This window comes from Atheta coriaria, unplaced genomic scaffold (genome assembly GCF_025399875.1).
Source record: "Atheta coriaria isolate IRGN ID8LTWV9N9 unplaced genomic scaffold, Caltech_Dcor_3.1 hic_scaffold_1_pilon, whole genome shotgun sequence".
NCBI classification, from domain to species: domain Eukaryota; kingdom Metazoa; phylum Arthropoda; class Insecta; order Coleoptera; family Staphylinidae; genus Dalotia; species Dalotia coriaria.
In genome coordinates this window covers 2,718,011-2,745,893 of record NW_027045443.1, presented here as the reverse complement: position 1 = coordinate 2,745,893, position 27,883 = coordinate 2,718,011, and the positions used below count along the sequence as shown (strand labels likewise).

The window sequence follows — 27,883 nt, the reverse complement described above, 5'->3', positions numbered from 1 at the left end:
TTCGTTAAAAAAATTGTTTACTCGTTTCGCAACCTGGAGATAAGTATATAAATAGATTATTATTTTATTCCTAATGAGTTTGCAAGTCGTTGCGTGCAGCCAATAAACCGCAAATGGCAAATTTAATGAAGTTTCCATACGGGAACAAAAGATGCGCGCGTTATGCGCGAGAGCTGCTCAAAATATTGAATAGTAATGCCACATAAGAGATTACGCAGCGTGATTGCATAACGAACAACTTCAACGCGATGCGGAAGTCTTACTAATAGTGTGTCAGGTGTTCAAGTGAAATCTAAAGAGTGAATTAAAAACATCCAGCGTCCGACATAGTAAAAATTAGTACGACATTCGAGTGTATCGTAGGCAACCAGGCATACAAGGGCAAAGCGACGCGATGTTTTGACATTTCAACAGACTCCAAATCAGTTCAACTCGGTAGCTCCTTACCGATTTTTGTTCCAAATTAAATTGCGAAGTGCATGCGAGGCAATCAAAATGAAATTGTTCGTGAAAGTTATTCGTGGTAACGGCTGTCTCGTGGAGGTCACAGAACAGACAACGATTCTTGAAATCAAACAAAAAATTGAAGTGGAGCTGAAGGTGCCAGTGGCACAGCAGACACTCGTTTATCTTGGAAAAACCCTTCTCGACGATAACGTGGTCTCCTTCTACAACAAAATTCAAGATGGAGCTAAAATACATCTGGTGATCAAGAAGCCTGAGTCGCTCAACGTTGTGCTGGAACGTTTCCTGCGGAAATTCTACAATGATGAGCAATCCAGGCAAATACTGGATGAATTCATGACAGACTTTTATCAAAAAGTGAAGAGTCTTAGCTTGGATGATCTGGAGCACATTGCCACCAACTACCTCAATGAAGATCCTCCAAAATAGACAGACTAAATTCTAGCTTCAATTAATGTTGATATATTAATAGTGCTTTTACATATTAATTTGTATATGATAAATCCTAAGTAATTTGTACACTGTGTTTATTTATACAATACTAGACACTAGGCTGTAGACAAGCCTTTGAAGTGCCTACCAAGGAGGAATATTTCAGCACTGTCACTTCTACTGGCCTGTGGTTTTACAACTTTAACACTTTCGTAAAATCTGCACATGTCCTGTTCTAATTTTTTTGCTTCTGCACATTGCCACAGTTTAATCAAAAGACATGCATCTAGCTCACTGACTGTCACTGCAAATTTCAGCACTGAATATCCTAAAGTGACTATGTTTTCACCATCCATTGACTTGATCCCTGTTGCATTGGGTGCCATATCTGATAGGACAACATGCACCTTCTTATCATCCAATAATTCTTGTAGTTTGGCATGTGCAGTGGTGAAATCTTGATTGCCAAGAATATGCACACCTTCAATTGGATACAGTTGCAATTTATCAATGGCTATAATAGTGCTATTTGGCCCTGAATATTTCTTTGCAACTTGAGACCAAGAACCTGGTGCTGCGCCACAATCTATAATGACTTGTTCCTTGTCTGGTTGGAGGATTTTGAACCTTTCGTCTATTTCCAAGAGTTTAAAAGCACTACGACATCTAAAATATTACTTAAAAGTGAAATAAAACAGTTTTTGTGCTGAAATTTATGCTATAATCTACCGGTAATTGAAAACATCTGCTTTTTGTACATATGGATCATTCAGTTGGCGTTGTATCCATTCCTGCGAGCTCTTCTTTTTGCCTTTGAGATTTGTTGCCTGTACTTTTCGCAGGTTCGGCAGTGTCGTTGATAGAAATCGTTTGCAAATTCGTTGCATCTTGGTGCATGTTTTGTATACAACCAAATATCTAACCTGTAAATATTTTCTTGTTACAAATATCAGCAACCAATTTATTTGGATTATTTGAACATATATTAAGTAAAAAATAATTTTATATAAATGTATTATTTTTGTATGTTGTAAGCAGTATAAAAACAAAATTTTCGTGTGACATTTATTTTTAGATGGTTGTATTGCGTGGTTGCCTACAGTGGATGCTAGTTTTCGATATTTTTAATCAGATGCCGAAGATAAAAGGTTTTTGATGTTTAGTACAAAAAGTGAGTCGTTGCAGTCATCACCCCATTCTCCCAGCAAGGCGTAAAAAGTGAGTTTTTAAGAACTAATTATTAAAATAAATTGTTTTAATTGTTTATGTGCTATCAAATGCGTACAAAATTCATATATTGAATATTATTGTAAAACGTGTAAAACACAATTTTTTGATTGCAAGAACACGCGACATGCGTATTTTGGCTGCGTCTTCTTATCTCTTGTTTTGGTAAATACGACAGGTTTTTCTATTGACACAACGTACATATTGCAACATTCCATAACTAAAACATTTTTGTTTTTTCATGGATTTATACATCTTCGGCTGTTTCTCAAATATATTGCGTCTAGTTGTTACGCAACACGAATACTTCTACGCACAGCCCTAAAAATACAACATTTATGCAAGAAGGGATCAAAGTTGTCGAATAACGAACGCAACACTTGTTTGTTTTCATGCTATTTTATTTAGTTCATTATATTTTCGTTCGATATCAATTTGTTTACAACTCGTATTGGCAAGACGCTCGCATTGAACCAATACACAGACACACATCGCATCGAAATGATACATCGCGAAAGATATAAACATCAACATTCATAATTCCTAAGAAACCAAATGGTATATTCTTAAGTTCATAAACGATTACAAATACTAATTAACCAACTGAAGATGATCGCGCGCGCCGGCGATCGCAATAATATTGCAATAATAATACAATATAAACTCTGTTACTATTCTATTTTGTACACGAATGACAATCATAATACCTACGATTCATAACAATAATAAAGTAAACAATCAGCAATAATAATATTCGTGTTCGCGGTATGTATCAGACTGATTTCTGCAGCTTTGTTGAAAAATTTTCATGGTTTATTAAATCGTATTAATACATGTGATTGGTTAGTAATATTAATTTCAGTAGAAGTATAGATACAATACATACATTTTACATATACATATATTACATACGCGCTATTTATTAGGCAGATAACATTTAATTGTAGACTCGTTAATTAATAATACTTAGTTTTGTGTTGCGTGTGTTCGATAATTGTCGAATAGTTTTTATCGAATGTCAGCGCCAACACGATAGAAAAATAAAACTGAAAATATTAAAATTTATCTAATGAAATTTAATTAAAGCAATCAGTGAGGGTTGAAATGTGTAAGTGGTACAGTAGTGTTTGGCGCGACAGTTTGGATAGTGATGCATATAAAAACAATTCAACAAGTCGGCTACGATTACGAATGGATACACATGAATTAGTTTATATTTGGTTACAGTTGCTACGTATTTTATGATGTAGGCGTACAAATTCGAGCAGATATCGCCGATTTTGACGCATAAATAAATAAAATTTACGTTAAACTTCGGTAAGAAACGATTGTGCGCACCATTCAGCAAGAATTCGATTCAGGGTGTATTTGCCTGTATTTGTAAGAACGTCCCTGAAATGACCAGCACATACTCCATTCACACAATAATCACGCATACACATTGAGCACGTTCGCGCACACAATCACCAGGACTCAATATCTCCACCTGACTCCAGTCCATTCACAATACCTGACGCATTCCGATATGTTCAAATCAATACCGACGTAGTTTTCATAGTATAATATAACCTATCTGCAACGCCAGAGGGTAATTAATAATCACAAAGTAATAAATAATATGTACAAAAGTAGGCTCGGAGGATGGCGCGTTGGCGCTATCGGCGCGCACGGCGCTGGTCCTCGAGGAATCGCGGGAAGAGCCATCGATCTCGATTGCGGTGGTTGGTGTAGAGCGCATCTTCACTGCTCGTAGGCGCGCTCGTCTTGGTCACGAAGCGGCGATTCACTTGTTTCTTCATGTCCTGCAGGAAGTCCTGGAAGAGCGCCTCGTCAAACGCGGGCCGGTCTGGGAACCGTATATTATTGGCGTGCGTTGTGGTCGGCAGCGTCTGGGAATCTTCGCTTTCCGAAAGTGTGGTACTTTCGCCCGACGCGGAATCAGGAAGTTTGAAAAATATGGCTTGTGGCTCCTGAGATTCGGCTAGGAGCTCGTCCTGCCCTTTATCGAGTATCGTTGTCATGTCTGTCGGTTCAGTTGTAATGGTAGTGGGATCATCATAGATGGTGGTCGGTATTGTACTCGTTGGTAGGTTGATTTCGTCCGGTCTTGTCTCGCGGATGGTCGTCCTTGTCGTCGTGGTCAACACCGGCGACGTCGTCGTTTCGTTCGTTTGCACTCGGGTGAGATTTTGATTTTGTTGGCTGCCGGATGCGTCGGAATCATCACGAATGTTAATATTCGTAATAATTAAAGGTGCGTCGAGTGGACTTGTCTTCTTGTCAACGTGTTTCATTGTATCCTCCAGTTTCATAGTATCTTCAAAGTTGCCGTTGGTAGGCGCGACAATAATTGAAATTTTGTCCTTTTCGGTATCCATGCCTAATGGTATGTTGAACTGGAATGGACCTGGCGTTGGCAAAGCTTCATCACCGATCTCCCCGCCTTCGTCATCGTAATCTTCGTAATTACCGAAGTTTTGGTTTAATAATTCAAGCACGAATTGTTCGTGTGCGCTGGTGTCTAGTTTGACCACTTTGACGCATCTGCCATTCGCGTCTAGGGTGTACCCAGTGCTGCAGCTTTGAGCGCCGAACGCGGGCGATATGAAGATTGATTTCGGGGTGATTTTTCTTCGCGGCGACGAGTCGCTTTGCTGCTCCTCGAGCAGCACCCATGCAAATTCTGTCGAGCGTTCGTTGAGCGGTCGTGCAGGCGCGGATTGCACGCAGAAGAACGACGTCAGCAGGAGGAACGTCGATGTCAGATTGCCCAAATACGAGATTTTCATTTTGTGAGTTTAATAATGCCACAATCTTCAATTGAATCCACTGAGGTTGTTTTTAGTTTTACCAGTGCGTTGTTGTTTCGGAAATCTGCAACATAAGAAGAAAATTGTTTGTTATATGCATCTATAAAGTTGATTGGGCATAAATCAAAAGCCTCAAATGTTACAATTTCAATTTTATGATTGTAGTATGTTATTAATTTGCATATTTATTAGTGCGGTAGTGAAAGGACCCACCGAACAACATGCTGCTCTCCAAGCAGGAACCTTTCATCGCACACTATATAATATCCATCGCGTCATTAGTATTAAAGAGTCGTAAAGTTATCTCAATCGCAACGATTCAAAGCGCAATAAACACCAAATTATGTGAAAATTATGTGTCAATCCTTCAAAATATCACCGTTAACAAGCGAAACAATATTTTCGTCTAAAATTGCCAGCTCGTAATCACTTGCTTTACGATAATAATAGCTGTTATCTAAGATAGCATCTTGGATACGATCGATAGCAGTGACAAACCGCCTCAACCTTTCGCCAATAAGTCGTATCGTTTCGCGTGTTTGTTTGTCGACATGTTTTCGGTCTAGGACGACGGCATACGACTGAAATCATCGCGTAGTCTTTTATTGCCCTCGATTTCGTGGCGTTACCGTATGATCATCGGACGCGTTTTGGACAAACGCCAACAGTGCATTCGATGTTTGTTTCGATTTTGCCGCCGACCGCTGATCGGCCCGACCATCGCACGCACGATAAATATTAATACGAAGGCGACGTTTCGAATGCAATGATAGCGTCGACACCGCCTCCTGTACCGTTGGAGCGAACCGTTCCCCTCAAAAATGCGAAATTTACATGCACAAAATGCTTAGTAGTTGGTATTAGAAGCGTATAATTTAATGCTTCGATTGTGGAGACAACTGCGGGTTGGCTAAACTTAATATTTACCGCGAGTACGTCGTTGTTGGTCGATGGTTTCGTTTTGGTTTCGTGCTCGCCGATCCGGCGTTCCAGTGACCTTTTATTATTATTTGATTTGTGCTTTTCGCGAAGGGAAAAGAAGTGCGAATGCGCTCGCCAGCTTGCATTTCACTGTAGGTCGCTTTCAACAAGCACCAGCTACAAACAATCACGACCAACAACAGAGAGTTGTAGCTTTGCATTTCGTCCATATTTAGACGAGATATTTGTAAAAATTGTACACTTTCCAATTTGGTACCCGCTGCGTTGAAAAGTTTATAGAAAATGAACTCGGATTGAAAGTCGCGTAATGACTTAATCGCATTGACGTGTTGTATTTATTGTCAATCATAGGAAATTATTTCATAATCGCCGAGAAAAGGTGCAATTAATAACAATGTCTTTGTAAATAGCAGAGAATTGTTGCTGTTTGGTAAGTGAGCTAACGGTTTGGCAATTAAATTTGTGAAATAAATGAAGCGGAATTACCGACAGTCGCTTAACTTTTAACTATCACTAAACGCCGAGTTTACTTAAATTTCAATGCTGGTTGTTAAATTTTGATGGCTGTAAACTGCGGAAAAGTTTTAGTACCAAAATAGTGCATCAAACACTCCACATGCAAGAAACAATACTTTTATGGCGCCTTCCTTTAGCTGTAGTCAAAACAATCTATAAATAATAAGTGTAAATCGGGCCTAGACTAAATGCATAATTGGAAACCTACTTTTCTTCCAGCACAATCACAATTACAATCCAATCCGAATGAAAGCACGCCGAGTTCGGAGTATTATAAAATATTAATTGCACGTTGGGTTCTTTCTAGTTCATCTCGCGTAATGCAAAAAACGCGCTCATAATTTCGAGCGTTCATAATTATGTCGCCGTCAATTAGTCTTACGCGCATGTTGCGCGTTCATTCATCACCGGCGAAGTGCGAGTTGAACGGTTCCAGGCGCAGCCTTAATCCTATCGGCGTTTAATTGTTGCGGAAACAATTACTCAATAAGCGATGTACGGCTGTGAGCAATGTGCGATGTGCTCTTTCGCGATGCCGGCCGAGCGAGTTGTTTGGTCAAACTCGATCTTCAAAAGTTGGTCATCCGACGACCTAAACGATCATCTGCTCGGACGTCTCGATCGCGCGTTACGCGGCGGAACTGAACCGCGATCGAGCGCTAAATACATCGTGCCATCGTCATCAGCAAGCTGCTGAATCTTGCCAAGGTCGGGTTGTATAAGACATCGTGCTGGATGGATGACGCTCGGACGTGCGCAACCCAAATTCGGTCGGAAGATTACTTTGATTTTCGGTTTTTCGTGCGATTCTCAACGCGACTAGACTCAATTCGCCTCAAACTTGTGACCTATAAGAAGTGTTGCAATTTTCGGAACGTGGTCTTATCGCAGCTCGTTGTGCAATTGAATCGAACCGACAATTAAACAATTACTCGCAGTCGAAACTCGGCAAACAATACAAATAATAAAATGAAAAAAAAAATTGCATTACGATGCAAATATGCTGCAAACAATGCGCATAATTCGCATTTATAATTGTAACTTATATAACACCCACTGAAACAATGCCAAAAAAAAAACAATCATAATAAATTTAAATTACGCATTGGATATTACTTATGCGCTTGCGGTTTGAGAGAAAAAGTAACAACGCGAGCATTCTCTCAAAAAGCACACTTTACACGGTTGATTGTGAATTTCGGTCCGTCTGAACCTTGATCCATATGAAGGTTTCACGTGTCATTCTCATTGCGAATTGAATTTTGTTCGTGCTCTTGCGAAAAAGGGGATTTATCTCTCGTTAAGGCGCATAATTTCCCATGTGTAATGTGAACGCGCCGATAATGAATTCATGCATTTCTAAAAAGGCAGCGAGTGCGCGAAAATAGATAAAAATAGACGCATTATCGATGAAAAACGCTCGCGAACGTTATGTGAAAATCTTTTTTCCCACGTCTGGCGGTGATCCGGGGATTTGAGCGCATTGTTGCGCGTTACGCACGGCGCAAAAATCCGCAGATGAATGAAACGATCAAATACGCGATGCAATGTTCAATTTTAATCCACTGGCGTTGGCGCTTTGTGCCCGCTAACAATGCGCTAAGTGAATATTTTTTTCTTAGGATAGCCATGAGATAACAGAATTCCACGAACTAATCCGAGTAATCGGGTCTAGACAATACTTTAGTCCTGATTAATGTTTCCTCTTTCTTCATACGTCGCGCAGCAGATAAGTTTCGTAAACGCTGGAAACTTTTTTTGTATTTTATTCTTTTTATTTTTATTGTTCGATGGCGACTCGCGCGTGTTGTAACGAAATGCTGTGCGACTAATTGTTCGCCTGGCCATAGCAGGTCGGTCTACTAATCAGTGCGATTTAATGAGAAAACGTGTATGTGCGGATAATGTAATGAAATCGAACTAATTGAAATAGAGAATAGAGAACGATCGCCAAGGTGAGTCGTTGAGTCGCCGCCGTCCACCGCGAATCAGAAACACGGCGTCGCGCGGTATCACTCCGGATTTGGCGCGGCGATTAAAAGTCAATCAGCATTCACTTTACTTTTCTAATGAAATTTGCGCGCGCGCGAGCAAAACGCGGTGGTCATTGTGATATGTAACAATTCGCTGCTCGGCGGGTCTAAAGTGCACTTGTTTTCTTGTCGCATGGACATTGCCAAAAAGTCGCAATAAATTTGCGCTGGTGGCAGGAGGCGCCAATTACGCTCGTGTGTCGCGCGCTTTGATTACACAAAACACAAACTAAAACGGTTTCGCCTCTGCATCGTCTAGCAGCGCGCGGTTGGGTCCATTGGTATGGCAAAACGAAGCGAAACGAATGGTTGAATCGAGGTTAGGTATTTAGATCGATACTAAATGACTTAATTACCGCGCCAGTGTCTTTGAACGTGTTTATCACATATTTCTCGAAGATTAGTCCAGATCGGATACATATCGTACTTACGATCACGGCGAGATGCTCCGCGATGCTGCACGCACATAAAGGAAATTTCTCAATTTCGTAACGCGTCTCGTAATCCTTTAATCTTTCTTCGGCGGCAAGGGAAACCGAAAGAAAGTGCCCGGATGCATTCGCTTCGTCAGCGTTTCTCTGGTCATTCGGACAGCGGCGTTACATCTGCATAATAGACGGCCGAGAAGAGTCGGCCTTTATTGTCGCGACACCACATCGAAATCTCTTTTATGCGCGGCGTTATTTCACTCGCTGTCGATCGCCGATGCGTTGCATAACAGCATGACGGAACTATATGCCGGCCGCATCTAGGCCTCTATGAATTGTCTAATGATGATAAAGCGATCGTTTTATCGCCGGCGAGTGGCGCATTGTCGAAAGTGAGCCTGAAAGGCATCGAAAGTAATCTCCACAGATCACAGGTGTATAATATAGGTCTGTGTGACATACGGAACATTTACGATTTACATAATCCCGAACGCGAGGACGAGGATTACCTGCACGCTGGCATTTTTTTAAGTCCCCGAAAAATGACACGCGATGACGTTGATGAGTGGTGCGAACATCCTGGATGGTGTAATGTTGCGAGTTATAGGTTTCTATTCGTCGCACATCACGTTTGTTTGAACTTTCTTCTTTGGACATCGCATGCAAATCCGGGTGGGAACACACACGACGCAATCTTTCTCCAATGATGAAAATTGCGATTGGTAATTTAATTTCAGGCATGAATTATGAAGAGTCGCGTGCGTAAATCAAACGTGATCGTGCTAAATAGCGCCGCGTGCAATGTGTGTGCGAATCAGTGTCACATCGATTCGCATGTCTCATTATTTGCGCGCCGGGATATTGTTCGCGAGGTTGCGCGACGAAGACATCGCGGCGCGACTTCGTAACCGCGCTCGAAACTTGTCTCGGCCGCCGCCAGGCACACCAAGCACCAGTGTGCGCGTGTAGAAAGATACAAATATAATTAGTGCGTTGCGACACTATGGAACGCGGATCTCGGGCGTCCCGACATCAGCCGCGCACCTTTAACAACACTCGAATAACTCGACAGCGCTGACTTTACAATGTAACTCATAATAATCGACAAGGATCTGAGCCAGAGCCACGGACGGCTCCTGAAGCGTGTTGGGTATTAATATATCGACGCACGCACCGCACGCGAAAATTGCCGCTATCAGGAATCATTCGAATGAAACATGATGAGCGTACGTTTGATACGAAGAGATTGTAGTGATTTGTCGAGGCCGTTTTGGTTTCGGTCGCGATGACCATGCGTGAGCGCGCGCGCACGGGTCAGTTCCAGCCGGACCTTGAGTGAAAGCGCATTAAACCCGGGCCGAAATGAAAAGAAATGTTATGCGCGCCTGCCGAGCCATTAAGTCGCTCGTAAATCCGCTTGTTGATGGTAGTAGTTCCGAAAATAAAATAATTTCAATCATAAAAATGTTTACTAATATTACGAGCAACGTTATGATGAGCATTATGTCTTAGAAAATTACAACATTTCATGTTGGACGCCGTTCTTGAGTCTAATCGCAAGTATTTTCCAAAGAAACAAGTCGAAAAAAGCGCCGCGCAATGCGTTGGCTGTTAGATGTATGTTTTCATTCGCGTTGATCGGTGGTTCGCAAGTTGCAATTTATTAATAAATGCATAAATTAGTGAGCGTGCGTGCGTGGAATGCGTGCCCCGGCGTACGACCAACAAAAATATATATATTTCACTTTCCCTGTGGCGTCGGCCTGAGTGCATCCGCGTTGGTCTCTTCGTTTTGTCTCTTGGTCACACTGACAGTGTGAGTGTTTCGTTTGTTGTCGCGACTTTCCTTATAATGCGCGACTTTTACGCGTTGCGCCGCATTAATCTCGCCCGGCGCTACCGGCCTGCAAGCGATGCAGTCAGTGTGTGCGCGGACGAAAAAGCGGACGGCATTCCGACAGGTCGTAGGTGTCGCAATGCCATTCCGCGTCCGCGTTCGGCCCGCCTAACGCGATATAAATTCATAATGACGCCCGTTTTTTTTTTTATTACTTTCTTTTCCTTCGCCTGCTTCTTGGACTAGAATCCGCACGCGTGCATCTTCATCATCTTCACAAACCTCTCGCGACACGCGATGCTGAATACCTCCATCGAGTTCCTTCAGATTCCGCCTCGGTGTGGAATTTTCGCGTAAGACGCAGAGTAGAAAAACTCGCGGAAAAACAAACAATGCACAGATAACAAACAATAAGCACAATAAAATGTTGTTTTTTTGATTCGTAACGTTACGCACTCGAGTGACTCCGTTATGTGACTTAAGTTAACTCAGCTTTGCTTTACTTTTGTTTCCCGCTTGGTGCGCTACAGTTACTCCGAATTAGTGGCGTTTGAAACAAAAAAAAAGTCCAACCAAAGAGCGCACGAGGCACCTTAACTCTTCACCTCTACCTTGGAATTGCGGCGAAATTTGGCTTACTGGCTCAATGCCTCTTGGTGTGGCTATTAATTTTTTTCGTTAGGAAAGCCCATACCTCTTTTTATTTCAACAATCGCATAATTATTTCATTATACTCATCTCCCCGACGTCAATCTAAAGATCAATGTTGCGCGGTAATTTTACTCGTAATAATGTTGAAAGTTGAAGGTTGAATACATGCTGCTAGTCATGTAGTAAGACAATAAAATATAAAATTAGAAAACATTACTATCCGAATGTTTGGATTGATTACATCTTCAAATATTAGATTCGTCGGGCGGTCGCTAAGTCAGCGCGTAAATAGCTAAAATATTCAAACAAAAAGTAAAAGTGATCGGCGCCACCGCGATTATTAAGTCGAACTCGTTGTCTAAACAAACAAGAAACGTGTCGGCGTCCAAACTCCTAATTAAAAACGAAGATATTCGAGGCGTAGTGGCGCGTGTAGAGCGACAAACGACTCTACGGCGAGTGACCAGGACGTCATGTCAAGCCGAAGCGTTTTGCGGCGCTAATTGTTATTTTATATGCTCATTCACGCGACGCAGCGACTAGGTGAATGAATGAACAATGGCGACGGAAGACAATGCGAGCGGACGCGAGTTGTACGCGTTTCGCACGAAAACAGACGCGATGTGATCGAACGGTATCCCAGGTGGTGGTAAACGCTGACCGTTCGTGGACGAGTAATTCACGAAACAAACGAAATTAAACACAAACACACACATACAAAACACAAAAAGCCGATGGACTTGAACGCATTCTCTGCAGTTGCGCGCCGCGCGTATGTGCAAAAGTACATTGTCCGCGGCTGGCGTGGTTGCAACACCATTGTTCGCACAACAAAAGATTTGTCTCAATCGCAGGATTCGTCATAATCCTGTAGGCTGGATGCCTTGCAACGGTAACCACGAATTCGTGGACTCATCACGCGGTAACACGTTAAATAACGCGATGCAATTTGTAATATACTTACCGATTGTTTAGAATAATCAATTTTCTTCGTTGTAAGACTTGGTGCAAACAACAACAACAACAGTATTAACAGTACTTCTTGTGTGAATTACTTTATTTGACTTGATTTCATGCATGAATTTACGACTTTTCAACTATAGACATTTTATTGGTAAGTTAGCATGCGTTGAAAAGTGTTGAAATCGTCGTTTTCGTTGCTTCTGCTCGACGAAATTCTTCATTGTCAGTCTCTGTGATGGTAATATCTTCTCGTTCCACCTTGGAAGACACTACAACTACAATGAAAACAATAGTAGTGGTTAGTGTATTGCTTTGCGCGATGTTTGCAATTTTTATTTATGGTTCTCGTTGTATGATTTGGTGTCACGCATCGCGATTATTGCGATCGGGAAGCAGTGACCACCCCAGGGTCATTACCACTGGTTATTTAACTGACAGCCGGATAAACGGCACGAAAATGAGCGCACGCAGCGGTGATTCGCGACGTCTCGCAACGTGTTCAGCAGTGATTCGCTTTTTTCTTCAGCGGCGAAATAAAAAATTCCAACACGAAGCATCGAAAAAACCAGCGAGGTTGAAATCGCTGCGGATTCGTACGAAAGCGAATTTCATATACAATACCATGTGGAATAACACACAAATACGCCGGAAATAATAGAAATACCTGCCGACCTGCCGCACTGACTCGAAACGAAAGCAAAAGTTCGTATTGAGTGGTAAATGGTCATAGGCAAGGTCAATAAATACCAGAGTGGACGTGAGGACGAATTTGACCAAATACCTATAAAGGGCTCGTCGATGCACATCGCTTGCTAATGAAGTCGATTGTCCTCTATCCTCTGTCCTCATTACTTCCGGGCTTTTCGACATTGGTTGTCTAAACAACACGAATTTCGCGCGACATCAACATCCGCGTCATTATCAGAAATGCTGTCAACATCTGCCAATCATGGCCGAACCGCACCATCATCACTTCGGTAGCTGGTCGCTTGTCACCCTAATCGTTTCTGCAAACGTTTATCACTCGCCGGATTGGGCCTTTTTTTCATGTCGCGTGCGTTCGTATCTCGCCGCATCTATTTATAAAGATAATCGCCGGAGCACTTCTTGTAGCGCGCCCGTACGCGAGGGTTAACGTTCTTTCATAACAGTAATTTGCCACTAATGCATTCGTCGCTGGTGTGCGCAGCGGCGTCGTACGTACATAACGCACACTTCGACACACACCGAGCGCCGACCAGAGCGCGAAGAGAGTAATACAGAAGCAATTCGAATTAACGCGAAGAGACTACCAGAGAGTAGTAGTACTACAATATGTGGTGCTGCGCCATCACAACCAGCAAGAAGAGCTTTAGTGGGAGCTCCTCGTGTTGTTACCGAGGCTGGTCAGTACTTGCTGCTCTGCTCGATCTAGTACTACTAGTACTTACTAATCTAGTAATGGTAGGTAAGTACAAGAAGTTACATCCAAACTGAATACGCGTGCATCGATTGATCTCAACTCGGAGACTCGTTGTGGCAACTTGTATGGATTTGTACATTATACCAACAGATCAACTAAGGAAACTCTGCGTAAATCAATAAAACCTGTAAATATTAACATTAGCATTACGCGCGCTTCATTCTTTCGCTCTTGATTGTCTGTTTATTAGATTCTGTGTGACCTGTTGCTCTTCTTCTCGATCTTTATACTACTTAGTGTAAGCCAATGGTCGCTCGTTAATATCGTTAACAATTTGCAGCTTCACATAATTTACCACGTTTGTTACTCGGAATGCATTTTTCCGCGGCTGGCATCGCAAATAAGTTCCGAGGCGCACATAATAACCGTATTATCGTTGCGATTAATGCGCGATCCGTGCTCGTCTCTGGCATTTTTCAATGGTTAATTAGCGCGGCGCGCATTATGTGCATCTCGGATGCACTTGACTTTCATTATTTAAGCGAAATAATACTGAAATATTAATTTAAGCTGCTTATGAAAGAAATAGGTACGAACGAAAGAATGGAAATATTTTAATTGCGGAAACGTTTATAATTACGGTTAATTGCAGGCAAGCGAGTGAAGTTCTGCTGTCGCTGATACAGAGCACGAGGTGTTTATTGTAAGTTTCATAACACGCATTGCACAATCTCTTTGCGTCTTCAGCGAGTGGAATTTTTGATGCGTTTTTGGGAAATTCCTCGATATCATACGCAAGTAATCGATAGGTCTGGAATGTATAGCATCTTTGGATTTTATTGTCCAATTAGTGAGCGATTGGAAAATTGTATGACTGGACGGTGGGCAGTCGAAAAATCCACATCATGACAACTGGATTTAATTACAGGTTGCGGCTGTGGTCACGCTAATTCGGAGGTAAAACGGAATAAGTTAACATTCCTCGTATTTACTACTCGATTTTAACGACTGGATTGTCAGTTTCGTGTTACACCGCACCGTCCGAAATTCGTTTGACATTCCAAACAGCGATCGATGTTGCGGTGGTTCAATTTCCAATATTTGTGCTCGTTCGCGCTCGCTCGCCTGATTTGAATTCTTGCGTTAAGTTGATGAACAATTAAATCATCCGAAATGCATCATGCCCCAGTCGCGTGTGACCACACGAGCTGCGTGGAAGCAGGTTGAAGGTTGAAATCTGAATGGGCGCACGAACTTTCTTCCTTTCTTCACACATACGGATTCATTACGCGCTGCGGCCGGCAGCTCTAGTTCGTGGTTATTAATATTGAGCGAACACTTCAAGTTCGATTCACTTAGCTCGATTTTCCAGTCACAAAACAGCGTGGAAACACGTTTTACATCCAAGTTAACACTCGGCTGTCGGCTCCCTACAGATGGATATAACATTAAGCGCATGAGCTGCGGAGTTCGTTGATTTATTAAAGACTTCAAAACAAACGCGATCCGAAAATATTGACTTTTATCTTCGTCCCGAGACGAATACCAAGAGTCGGAGCCGTGTTGGAGTGCGGTTCGGGTCGATATTGAGCTCAAGCATCAAGGATTCGGGATGGGTTGGGTTGAGTGTGGAGTCCAGCGGAACAACACACTTGAGATTCAATTTTGTTGGATGTTTCCTTGAGTGTACACGGATAATACCTCGCTGGTAACAATGGTGAAAGATGCATTATTAAGTAGTTGCGTTTTTTTTTTGTAAATTAGTATTTTGTGACAAATTGCCGTTTCGAAAGTATCCGCTTTAATTTTTCTCTACGCGTGGTCTTTTCGCCTCGTCGCGTTTTTTTCGGCGCAGTAATACCTTCTGCATTTATTATTTTATTAGCGGCAATTCGATGAGCCGCAAATGACACGCGGCCGCGCTGATACACCGCTGGCCACGCGTGTGTAATAAAACGTAAAATTATAGTTCATAAAGGCGTTTGTCAGCGGCCGAAAATAAAACATTCGTGTCTCACATGTCGAACAGCTCGTTACAGAAACGCGACTTAGCTGCACGAATTAGTCGCAGTTTGCGGCGCTCGAAAACGAGCGCGATGAGTTCGGGGGCATCGCAGATGAACACGACGCTCGCGCAAGCCGCGGAAGACGAGATAAGCGCACGCCGGCGAATCGAAGACTCAATACAAGTCCCACTGTCCTCGATTTTTATTTAATCGAAACCGAACGGCGGCGCGCACGGTAGACCAGCACTAAATACACTCGCGCATGGATCACAGGTGTGGATTATAAACGCGCGCGTTCGCAATTAGCATTAGGACTGGCCGCACTTTCGTCCGCGAGATATACCGGCGGGAAACGCGCGCCTGCCCTGGTTCAAATTCGATCAATTCGATTTTCACGCGACTACTGCGCCTAATTGAAACATTTTCGAGAATGCGAGATGGTCGATTTTGTCAGCGGCGCTTATCGTGATCTTGCACTGAACTAGGTCTCGTTATACTTGCAAAACTCGACACTCGCCTGCATACCTCAAGAGTGCGTTATCACATCGACATCATAATCATAATCGATGCATTCAAACGAAATTTTAGCTCGATGCGTTGAATTTGTTACAGTCGAGAGGATTGTTCGCGATATAAATTGCGATAGTCAATATGTTATATATGTTAAATCGTACACAACATCGCCGCGAGCGCAGTTTCGTACACATTTTCATTCCTCATTCTTTAATTTACATCCATTAGACATGAATTCCACGGGCAGAGCGTGAAGAAAGCTCCGGCGACTCTCGGTGTTACTCATTCTGCATAATTCCGAAACTCTTCTATTCTAATATCATTTATAAACCAGGTGTTGAAGTAATAATTTATTATTGTTTTTTATATAATAAAAAATTACATGCATAAATTAATCATGGGATAAAAGTGCATTGAAGAAGTTTTAACCGATGTGGAAAAAATCGTCAAGTTTTGGTGGACTTTGAGTGCTTTTAAGGGCTAAGTGAGTACATCCTGTGTAGAATCGCTGCAGGTGGTAAGGCTTTTTCGCTGGCAGGTATTACCTTCACCTTTGTCGTCGATGGCTGTGCGCTCCTAGGCTCCTGCGGTTCTTGCGCGCATGAATCACCCGTCGAAGATTTCGTGCATTAGTCATGCCATTAATGGCTGTAATGTTTAATGCATGCGCGCGCGCGCCCGGTAAAGAATCGCGCGGCTGCTGCTCGCCTGCACGAAAATTAGAGGAAAATTTTCGATAATGTCAATTAAAACATGAATTACATGCGCGCGTGAGATCGTTTAAGCGCGCGTCGGGCGCGCAATTAACGAAACAACAGAACAGATGCTTCCGATATATTAATATCGCGTCGGCAAAAAGCTTCATGCACGTGATCGCAAATTGAATAATTTCGTTTGCCCGCACGGCCCGGCCCGGTCGATTTAATTGATTCGTTGATTTACGATGACGACGACGGCCGCAACGTCAACGACTGCGCGCTGGGCTCGATTCGTTTTAATTTTAATTACTTGTATTGCGCTCGCGTTTTTTTTTTGTTGCTTTCACGCTCCTCTCGCTCATATTATCTGCTGCGTCGTTTCGTGTTCTATCCAGAAACATGTAGCACACACCGGAAAAATTCCGCACGACGTACGAAATTGTTTCGTTTACGTTTTCTACTGGTGAGTTTGGCACAAAAGATCAAATTAATTGATCCGCGAGCCATAAATTACCTACATACAGGGCGAACGATTAGAAATCCTCGCACAAATACACACATTTTGTGCAGCAAATATAAACTAGTCAATGAAAGACTTTGCGTCGCTCGTAGTGCGCATTTTCTGCCTTTAATTGTTTCATTTAATTTTCAGCCGGTTGGAACATCTGTTTACTTCAGTTATGGCTCCGAAACAATTAAAAATATGATCAGACCTTGACTGTACATTTAGTTAATCACTGAATTTGTTCTCGGCGCGCGCGCGATTAAACACAATTTCGTTTAATCGACACGAACGCGATGCTACGATGCATTCGAACAATAAATAAATAACAAATAAAAAATACGTACACTTCCAAATCGAGCGCTTAGTTCGTTCGTGCCGAGTTAAAGAACTTTTGTATCCGAAGCAAAGTTCACCACATCGGTTCTAGTCGAACACACAAGGCAACATCGAGCATCAAACTGGATGTCAAACACAAAGTGGTTTAAATGAACGAACACTTGTCAAGTTTTAAATATCAAATGCCAACTAATTAATGAGATTAATTTTAGTTATCGCTGCTCGATAATTATGAGCCACACGTTGGTGTATACGACGATAATGCGATGCGATTGTGGATTTGCAGATATTTTCGGACTTCGCGATGATTAATGCCATCGGGCAAGCTTATCACACGCCCGAATGTGCACGGTTTATTAATATTCGGCTCAAAACGCGCTTATTAATAAATTCGGCGAGTAACCTGCATATTTGCGTTAATTTATTCTTTCCGTGTTTTGCGAGATTTACGATCCGCGAGCCGGTTTCTTCGCATTCCGATTTGTAACTTTTGCTTACTTTTCCTTCGAGCATCTAGCGCGGAATTTATGGATCATAGCGAAACAAGTCCGAATTTCTTTGTATCTGTGCGTGTGTGGTGTGACACTGATGAGGAAGATCGTTTACGGTCAAATTGCAAACCGATACGCATTTAAATAATAATGAACATCAACTTTTGCGATTCGCGTTAAAACGTAATTCATTTGTTGGAATAAGCACGAAATTACATGGAAAATTAATCAACGATAACCTTGTGGTGCGCTAACATGGCCATAGCGCAATCAGACGTGATTGAAAACTTGTCTATTGCTCAATTCGGATGAAAAATTAATCTTAACGCGCTGCTCTTGCCCCCAGGAAATCAATAACCATAGCCGAGTTGAACTTTTTATGTCTCGGCCACTTTCTGCGATGTGCTGTAACCGTTCAGTAGACAAGCGAACGATTAACTAACGGATTCAACCAAAATATGTAACAACATTAAAGTTTTCCAGAGGTTACGCGATTGTGGTTGGTGTATTTGTTTGATTTTGCAATCAAATTGGGAAAATTTAGAAATGCGAGGTCACAAGCATGAATTATTAATTGCGCTCGTCACTTCTGAGTTTGCACGTGCGAAAAAGCTCATAGGAGCTCATAAGAGCGTGCTGTAAACATGTGTTATTTATTTGATTTTATTATGTGCGAGCACATCATATTTACAACTTGTTTATTGCAATTTAGCGCGCTCGATCTCATTAATTTTCGTAATTGATGCGATCGTGGCCGATTAAAAAGCACAAACTTTGCTTTCATGTCAGTTTCTGACGATGATATTCATTTGAAATGTTTGAAAATATTGACGCTGTTCTTTTTTCGTGTTTTGTTTTATGCGTTTTGAGGAGCGTTAAAGTTTAACAGGTTTGTTTCACTCCGCCGGGATGCTGCGCACGAGCGTCTGCATCAGTCAGTCGTCAATTGACTAATCATTACGAAACGTTCAATGATTCGCGCGCGAACGCATCGCGTGAATTGCAACGGACCCGATTGCACATTTATTGTGCTCATTACGCACGACTTCTACTGTCGATTTAAAACATTATTACTTATGCAATTAGCGCCGGGCGGAATGCCAATCACGCATTCGATTTGAATGTCACGTTCGAGCGGATCGTCCGCCCTGTCGGCGAATTCCTCATCAACACCTCCGGTCATAATCGTAATAATAATGTGTAACAGCACGCGTTACGCACATTGTGCACAATGCGAATCAAAATAAAGTCGGTAACTTTACAACACACGAATTACCAACAACAACAAATTACAATTACGTGTAATAGTTGTCATAACAAGCGTGGCTGAAACTAAAATATTTATTATTTTAAACACTTATGGATATGTGAATGATGGTCGTATATTCAGTGCGCTGCAAGGTTGCGCCTTTTATTTACAACTTTTGTTTTTGCTCGCTGATGGCTGGTTTATGCGCTGCTATCAGTATCTCTCGGCCGCCTGCTCCCGAGTGGCAATGTCGACGGGACGGTATTCAGTTGCGTATCGATTGGATAATTACTTTCGAGTGCATTGATCTTTTTTTCATCGTTCATCGCTGCACTGTACTGCACCCGGTCGCTGCCCAGCCAGCCGACGTTGGCTTTGTGATTTGTGAATGTTTAAATTTTGACTTTAACCGCTCACATTTTGGTAACAAATGCGGTGTCACCTGCCCGATGATTCACCGCACTTATTCCTACGAACAATTAACTATTAAACGTGTTATCACACATGAAAAATCCAAAACAGCCCGGCCGACTGGTCATACATGATCCGGTCTATTAATTAATCGCTAGGCTATGATTACATTGCCAGCGATCAAGAAAAACACGCAGTAATCGTGCCGAGCTCAAACAATTCCTTTTCTATCGCGGGTATTCATTGCTTTTTGACATTGTTAGTTTTTTTTTTCAATGTTATTGTCATAAATTCAAATGTTTACTGATAATCCTGCCAATACCGTGGATATTATTGGCGATTAGTAATTTGCCTTTGATTAGCATTTTTGCTGCTACGTCATGGTAGTTACTTACTCGATTTTTAACATGCGGTCGCGAGCTGCACATCTTTACGGTAATTAGCTATAAATAAATATAAAGGTAATCGTTTTTTTCCTCAACACTTATTACGTTCTAATCCTCTTACCACAATTGCGAAGACGGAAAATGCACGACGTTATGCATGAGACTTTCTTTTCTATGCAGCGAATTTTCTATATGAAAATATAATTGTGATTTATCTTATAGCAAAGAAATAAAATACGATATAATCCTAGATTGACATGTTGCACAGATAGACATTTAATCTGTTTGTGAATTCTAAAAATACACCTGCAGTTGAAACGTGTATAATTAATGTATATTTTATTTGTTTCAGTGGCATGCCTAGTGATCACCTCAAATGTCAGCGAAAGGTAAGATTTTTTCTGTTATACCTACTAAAATTAAAAGTTGCGGTTGCACAGCAGACTATTACGTCTAACGAGTTTTATGATATTGCGTGTAATTTACTTGTTTTTTCGCCCACCTACATCGTATAAAATACTTCTTCGAGATATTTTTATTTCAATGAAAGAGGTAGCATGATGAAAAATTTAAAGCCCAAGCTATGGTAGACAATATACAAGATTCAACCTCGTTGTAATGAATTACTTCTCTGGGGGCTCGCAAAAGTCCATCGTAAAGTGCGGCCTAGACGAAAAATTTCACTTGCGATAAGACTCGACCGACCGCAGTCGAAACCCTTCTGGGGATATGTTATTGTTTCGGATGCTTACACTGTGTAGCATGTAATAGTGTCCCCACGGGCCCATTTTCGGCTGGGTTTTTGGGTTGCGACATCCGCGTACGCATGTATTCTGTGTTTGTATGTTTGTATGCCCAACGTTTTGTTGCGGTCGGCAAGGTGGTGCCACACTCGTACGGAAAGCTCGTGTGTGTTTCCAGCTAGCCTTGCCGGTCGCCTTCGTCGCGGTCGCCGGAATCAATACTTGAAGCCCTCGACGTTTACAAACAGAGTGTCGGCGTGTGTCTGTTCTGGCGAACGTGCCACCCGCATTCGCTGCTTTTCTTGCTGGCGACCGAGGCGCAAAGCGCACGCACAATTTACGAAATGTTTAAATAACGCCGGCACGACGGAAATGTGCGCCCGACCGTGTGGTGGTCGAAGCGGAGAAGCAATGGTGCGAAGGGTGCTTTAATTGAAGACGAAGGAACAGAAAGAAGGGACGGGAACTAATCCTATTAGCACAACGTGTGCATGACGTTTGTTGTGTTTCCAGATAATTGATAATGACAAGGATACTAGTGCAATGCAAATGGAGAGGTAAAAGTAAAAGGCACAACAAAACGTACTATTTCCATTCTCCTCAATATATTAATATTCAGATGTGTACCGCTGTTTTTCTGGAGAGACTCAAATATTTGCTAACAATGTCTTAAATATCTACCGTTGTAAATCTTTGTGGAATTTTTTCAACATTTTTTGAATGTGAAACGAATTCCAATTATCGATTTTCACACCACGGTGCATTCAGCGCGTCGCAGCCGGTTGTATTTACTCGAAAACACAATGAATACCGTACATTATGACATGTGTAATGTAACATATTCCTATTTAAATTACGTATCAATTGCATCTGTGGAACACCAGCCAAATGTTCCGCGCGCTCGTGCGACTTGCAACATCTCGCGCGTTGCGAGCTGCTCGCTATGTAAATCATCGTCGCACGAAAACGTTTGTCGCCAATTTTGCAATTGCGACGAATGCAAAACGGCGCTTTCTATTTGCCAACAAAAAACGACGCCGCCGAATTTTCCTCACGTTGCGCGCTAGCATGCGATGTGATTCTCGCAATCGAAACGCAGCAGCGACACTTTTCATTCGCTTCGCGCGCGATGAATGAGTCCGGGCGCGTCGGCGAGTGTTTAGAAATTGTCAATTCGCCAAATTCAATTTACATTCCCTCGGCTACTATAAATATTGACAATCCTAATACGTTTCGTAAACAAATTGTTCAATTTGTGCGCCGGTTGCGGTGAACCCGCTCGCTTTCCATCACTGAGCCACATACATAAGTAATTCGACTTGGTTACTTTTGCGATAATTTCGAACTTCCTAATGCTCTCCTAATTTCTCAAGCGTTGTAAAGTATCTCAAGATGGTTTAATTTTGGCGATAAAAACTCTTCGTGTATTTGTGTCACGCGGAGAAGACACGTTAATCCATGACATGACATAAATTCGCGTTTTTTTTCGGAGTACTTTATTTGAATTGTGCGGAGTCTAGATTCCACGCGGACGTATTTATCCGATCCATCATAACACATACATAATTATAATATGTAACAAAATATAACATCAAATTACACGTTAATTTGTTTGGCGACAAGCCGGCGCACTGCAATTATCATATTTTGTTGTTTTTTTATTAAAACATTAATTAGTTCCCGATTTTGTGGCAGTAAGGCAATAAACACACGAAGAGTAATAATAATTACGCAACGCGGTCATAACAAACTGACGAGTGTAAAACATCGTCGATAAACGTCATAACGTTCAATTACTATTAAGTATTTCGATAGCACATTACGCGAGCGTGAAAATTAGATATCAAATTGTGAAAATAGGAAATGAAGTGGATTTGTAACATGTCAAACGCGCGACTGGAAATAAATAAATACTATGTAATACTCACGTTCATAATATGCTTCCGGCGTGGTCCGGCGTTATATCCGCACGCTGATAAGGGATCAATTCACCACTCAATTATTATTTTTCTGGATTAGTCCGTACGCACCTTCGGCAATTATTCGATTCGAACAGTGTTTTTCTTTTCTTTTGGTGTGTTTATTGCGCTGATATTTCAGCACGAGTTCAGCATGAGATTTATTAACAAACACAAACTTTTTGTCAGTTTCTATCGAGTTGATATCGTTGCATTTGAATCTCGTTGCGAGCAATTCGCACGCAAGTTACAAGAAGCAACACCAACGAAAAAAAAATCAAGTTTCTCACAATTATTCGCACACCAATGACTGGGAAACTTGAGCTTTCCCTACGATGTTAAAGTTCGTTGCGCAGTTCGACGATTGTCATTCAAAAATTTCCTAGCGTGAAAATTTCACAGCGTTCGAAGTTTTCGAAGAGACGGAGTTACGCGCGTGGCCTGGCGTGCCAATCGGCGGTCGGCGATGTTTTGACGTGCTGTCGCGGCGCGCAGTGTTTTCGCAGTGCGGCTAGGCGGCAACTAGACTTCGTCCGACCTGACGGTTGCGGCAGCTACACGAAATGCACGCACCGACATCGAACGCAAGAGTGGCCGCCGAGTCGCCGTCTGCGTTCGCCCGCCGTTCGGCAGCTCGAGTCGGCGAGGCGCTGGGCCCCGTCGGGTGCGTTCCCGTCAGCGGCCGCGGCGCAGCGTACCAGAACGACGACGTCTCGCGGATCTCGCGAGTTGTGCGTTAGTGTAGTTGAACTCGGGCGGCGGCGTCGTGCGCTAGGAGCCACAATTCTTGAGTAAAGTCACTGAGAACTCTCTATGCTTCAATGTATGCTGCGAGTTGGCAAGAAAATGTTTTCCATTCTGAAGATGAGTGCGAAATAAAAATGCGTACGAACTTCCAGATCAAGCAATTTTTGTAGTACTCGGAAATTGACGAAAAAGACTACCCCCTGCAAGGCTTGAATTAGCAAGCTCTGGTTTACGAGTGGTAGAGCACTGCTATCACTTAGCTAAGAAGACTCGATACATAGTTAATTAACCTTTTTTATTGCAATTTATTGATTTGTCACGGATTAAAAATAAGTTATTTGGATCTTCTCCGCGGATTATTCTTTTTATCAAATCACAGTGATTTTAAAATAACAGTTCAATTAATATTTAATATTTCCTACAAAAAAATTAATGACTTTTATGCTGGGTAGAAGCAACAGTTGCTTAACTTCTAATCGTTAATGCAAAAACTTCTTTTCTCCTGAGTTAAAAGGTCGGGAATTGTTACACACTTAAGGTGGTTTTACTAAACGCAGAAATTGCCAAAAACTCTTGCCTCCTGTGAGGTTTGAACTCACGACCCCTGGTTTACGAGACCAGTGCTCTACCACTGAGCTAAAGAGGCTTGATGCTTATTTAATAAACCCTTTTATTGCAGACTATTGTTGAAACTATTGATTTTGTATTGTATGGAATTGCTACAGATTAATAATTTATAATTTGGATATATTCGGCGAAAACTTAACTTTCGTGGTACATAAGTGTTACAAGCAAAGTTTATTTCGATAAACGTATTTATTTATCATTCTTCAATAGATATCATCCCTTGACTAAATTGTTTGCTAATTGTTACTTGACTCTCGTTTGAAGGAGCAATATTTTGCCGACAAGTTAAAAAACAAAGAGTAGTTAGAGTTAGTGCGAAAGTTATGTCATTCTGAAGTTGGTATAACAGATTCCAAAAAGAGGAAATTCGTTGCCTCCTGTGAGGATTGAACTCACGACCCCTGGTTTACAAGACCAGTGCTCTGCCACTGAGCTAAAGAGGCTTGTTGCCTATTGAATAAACCCTTTTTATTGCAAATTATTGATTTGTCATTATTGGTACTAACTTGGTTAATCCGACATTAGTGAATTAATTAACTCTTTGTTATGTTTTATGGATTTGCCACAGACTACTAATTTGTAGTCGCGCTCTTTGCGGCAAAAGCAATGTGCTTTCATGAAGTCCAAGTGTTATAACAAAATTTAATTGGTGAAACGTATTTATTTATTATTTTTCAATACATATCATCGCTGGACTAAACCGTTTGATAATTGTCACTTGATTCCCGTTTGAAGGAGAAATATTTTGCCGGCCAGCTGAAAATATAGAGGAGTAAGAGTTAGTGCAAACGATATTTCATTCTGAAGTTGTTATAGCAGATTCCAAAAAAGAGGAAATTCGTTGCCTCCTGTGAGGATTGAACTCACGACCCCTGGTTTACAAGACCAGTGCTCTGCCACTGAGCTAAAGAGGCTTGTTGTTTATTTAATAAACCCTTTTTATTGCAAATTATTGATTCATCATTTTTGGCACTAACTTCGTTAATCCGGCATTAGGGAAATAATTAACTCTTTGCTTTATATATAATGGATGCTATAGAGGCTTGTTGCCCCTTTTAATGAATACTTTTACTGTAATTTATTAATTTGTCATTTTTGACGCTTACGATATCTTCTGTGGAATTTGGTCTTCACCGAAGTGAAGTTGTTTTAGTTGTTTTAATTGTTTCAGTTTTGACAACAACGTCAAATTTAAATTTTAAAATTTTAGGCCTGTTTTGCATTAGGTTGTTGTCCCACTTATCATTTCATCATCAATAATAAAAGGAGAAAAAAGGAGTTATCCTTGCCTCCTGTGAGGATTGAACTCACGACCCCTGGTTTACAAGACCAGTGCTCTGCCACTGAGCTAAAGAGGCTCGTTACCCAGTTTATAAACTCTTTTATTGTAATTTATTTATTTATTTGTCACCTGTGGTACTTTGATACGAGTATTACAATATCTTCTGTGATATTTTGCATTCACCAGATTGCAGTTGTTTCAATTTTGACTCTAGCAAATAATCAAAATCAAGCAAGTCTCTGGGCTTGCTGGAATGCATTTTTGCTTAGTTCGTTATCTCATTTTATATCAGTACGGTCAATAATAGAACAAAAGAAAAGAATCTTGCCTCCTGTGAGGATTGAACTCACGACCCCTGGTTTACGAGACCAGTGCTCTACCACTGAGCTAAGCAGGCTTGATGGTCAGCTGATACACCGTTTTGAGGCCGAGTTTTGGTTACTTTTTTAAGGAAAAATAAAAAAATATATAATATAATTATATTAATTATAATAATTTCATCATACACGACACATTGTACCGACGAAGTATGGACAAAATCGCTAGGTATTTTATTCCTAACACCCTTCAACCTTGAATTCTTAAAATTCTTGATAACAAGAAGGTACTTGGAATGTTTCTTATCAACAAGTTGCTGAGTTGAGGACAGGAATACAAAAATGTTGAATGTGGTATTTCACTTATTGACTCATCCGAATAGAGGGGTTAAAAGGAAGTAGTGGTTGAGAATTACTCTTTTCAACGTCAACACTGGGGCTAATTCGTAAATAGCTACAATAAAAGCCGTGCGAATTTTATATGGTCAATTAACGATGGCAGGAACTTGTTTGTGTTCAAATATTCTCAAGTTTTTGGAAGATTTTATCACATTCGCAGTGACCATTTGCGGTGCATTATGACGTTTTCCGTTTTACCATCACTAGTATCACTTTTACGATGACCAATTTTCTTTTTCACTTCCACGTACAGACGGCAAATCAAATTCGCTGAACATCTGGAAGCGATCACACCATCCTCACCTTCTCCGTCAATTCAAATAAATTTTATTGTTTTATTAGCCATTGGGCGGACACAAGTGCGCACAACTCTCCGACGATTCCATTCGAGTTATGAATCGTAATTTTACATTTCCGATAAAGCCTTGTCAAAATATGGAAGTTAATAACAACATTGATGACTCTGTTTTATTACTACATAATTCTACGCGCCGCGGTACTCATAATAGACAATCGTTTAAAGAAAACGCCAACTTTCAGATCGCGTAACGCTCTATCGAACGCGCAAAAGTGTGTGGTGCGAAGGAGAATAAAACGAGTTTATTAAAAAATTTCTATTCGAGCCGAAACAATGAATTCATTGAGTGTGTTCTACTGGTTCGTGATGGCATTTACTATTTTTGATAAACGCTGCCGTTCGATAACGTCAAGCAGGCTAGAAATGAATGGATTAATGCGTTGGCCGGCTTGCCGAAACTAGGTCAGGATTTGGATTCATAAATCATGTCGAGCGCCGTTTTCGTCTACTTTCGTGCGGATAGCGGTTTGCCGTGGCAAAAAGGGATGACAAATGAATTGCCCTGATTGCCTCCTGTGAGGATTGAACTCACGACCCCTGGTTTACAAGACCAGTGCTCCGCCACTGAGCTAAAGAGGCGTTACGTTTGCGCTTTTAACAGCACGTAAGGTGGAGCACCTGGCTGACACTTTGTGTAATTCGCGCGGATGTATTGGCCAATCGCCGCGACATAATGCAACGTGTCCGCGCGCCGACCTAGCCGAAACAAATCAATTTGTTTGGCGAACTTACTTTCGTCGCGCGGACGCGAATATGATTATTATACGCCGTGTTGCGGCTTGCGTCAATCGTAAATAAAATGCGAGCGCATCGTAAACAACAAATTGGTGCTTGTTCCGTCGTGCGTTTGCCACGAATTCTGCGGAAAGCGCGCTGGCTGAGGGCAGCGCTATGGCAGCGAATAACGAATAACATACGAGTTTGTAATTATCTCCAGATGTTGCTCGCATCGCTTAACTCCAGTTTATCTCGCCGATGCAAACCGGCGGCTCGCGCACGCCTCTGAAATCGGTATCAAAGGCGGCCGCCGCCGTCTCATCGCGGCTTGGGACGCTCCAACAACAATTTCTACTTTATGCGCCATGCGAGGCAGCGCGAATTCAAATGGATGCAGAGTGCCGAAAGCAAACGTGCTTGCAAACTTTGGCCGG

General features: G+C 41.8%; 3 protein-coding genes and 6 non-coding genes across 11 annotated transcripts; 1 reads left to right on the top strand and 8 right to left on the bottom strand.

Annotated features, from left to right (window-relative positions):
* The first annotated feature begins 107 nt into the window (after positions 1-107).
* LOC135798113 (ubiquitin-like protein 4A) lies at positions 108-984 on the top strand. Its single transcript, XM_065310887.1, has one exon. The coding sequence runs from the start codon at positions 496-498 to the stop codon at positions 892-894; it is 399 nt and encodes a 132-aa protein (XP_065166959.1). The 5' UTR covers positions 108-495; the 3' UTR covers positions 895-984.
* Mrm2 (Mitochondrial rRNA methyltransferase 2) lies at positions 905-1,998 on the bottom strand. Its single transcript, XM_065310513.1, has 2 exons — positions 1,627-1,998; positions 905-1,563 (listed from the first exon to the last, which is right to left on the bottom strand). The coding sequence occupies exons 1-2, from the start codon at positions 1,782-1,784 to the stop codon at positions 1,014-1,016; spliced, it is 708 nt and encodes a 235-aa protein (XP_065166585.1). The 5' UTR covers positions 1,785-1,998; the 3' UTR covers positions 905-1,013.
* A 506-nt stretch (positions 1,999-2,504) lies between these two features.
* Positions 2,505-23,586, bottom strand: LOC135794117 (uncharacterized). Of its 3 annotated transcripts, none has more exons than XM_065305310.1 (3): positions 22,973-23,586; positions 12,306-12,579; positions 2,505-4,998 (listed from the first exon to the last, which is right to left on the bottom strand). In XM_065305310.1, exon 3 carries the CDS (start codon positions 4,911-4,913, stop codon positions 3,780-3,782), a length of 1,134 nt encoding a protein of 377 aa, XP_065161382.1. In that variant the 5' UTR covers positions 4,914-4,998; positions 12,306-12,579; positions 22,973-23,586; the 3' UTR covers positions 2,505-3,779. The 3 variants fall into 3 exon arrangements, with proteins under 3 accessions (XP_065161382.1, XP_065161533.1, XP_065161461.1); XM_065305461.1 differs by having other exon boundaries at positions 12,306-12,573; XM_065305389.1 differs by lacking the exon at positions 12,306-12,579.
* Positions 23,587-24,323: 737 nt separating this feature from the next.
* Positions 24,324-24,395, bottom strand: TRNAT-CGU (transfer RNA threonine (anticodon CGU)). The gene has a single exon. It is a non-coding gene; the product is annotated as a tRNA-Thr (tRNA).
* A 352-nt stretch (positions 24,396-24,747) lies between these two features.
* On the bottom strand, positions 24,748-24,819 carry TRNAT-UGU (transfer RNA threonine (anticodon UGU)). Its single transcript has one exon. It is a non-coding gene; the product is annotated as a tRNA-Thr (tRNA).
* A 399-nt stretch (positions 24,820-25,218) lies between these two features.
* Positions 25,219-25,290, bottom strand: TRNAT-UGU (transfer RNA threonine (anticodon UGU)). Its single transcript has one exon. It is a non-coding gene; the product is annotated as a tRNA-Thr (tRNA).
* A 372-nt stretch (positions 25,291-25,662) lies between these two features.
* Positions 25,663-25,734, bottom strand: TRNAT-UGU (transfer RNA threonine (anticodon UGU)). The gene has a single exon. It is a non-coding gene; the product is annotated as a tRNA-Thr (tRNA).
* Positions 25,735-25,983: 249 nt separating this feature from the next.
* Positions 25,984-26,055, bottom strand: TRNAT-CGU (transfer RNA threonine (anticodon CGU)). The gene has a single exon. It is a non-coding gene; the product is annotated as a tRNA-Thr (tRNA).
* A 1,184-nt stretch (positions 26,056-27,239) lies between these two features.
* Positions 27,240-27,311, bottom strand: TRNAT-UGU (transfer RNA threonine (anticodon UGU)). Its single transcript has one exon. It is a non-coding gene; the product is annotated as a tRNA-Thr (tRNA).
* Between the last annotated feature and the right edge of the window lie 572 nt (positions 27,312-27,883).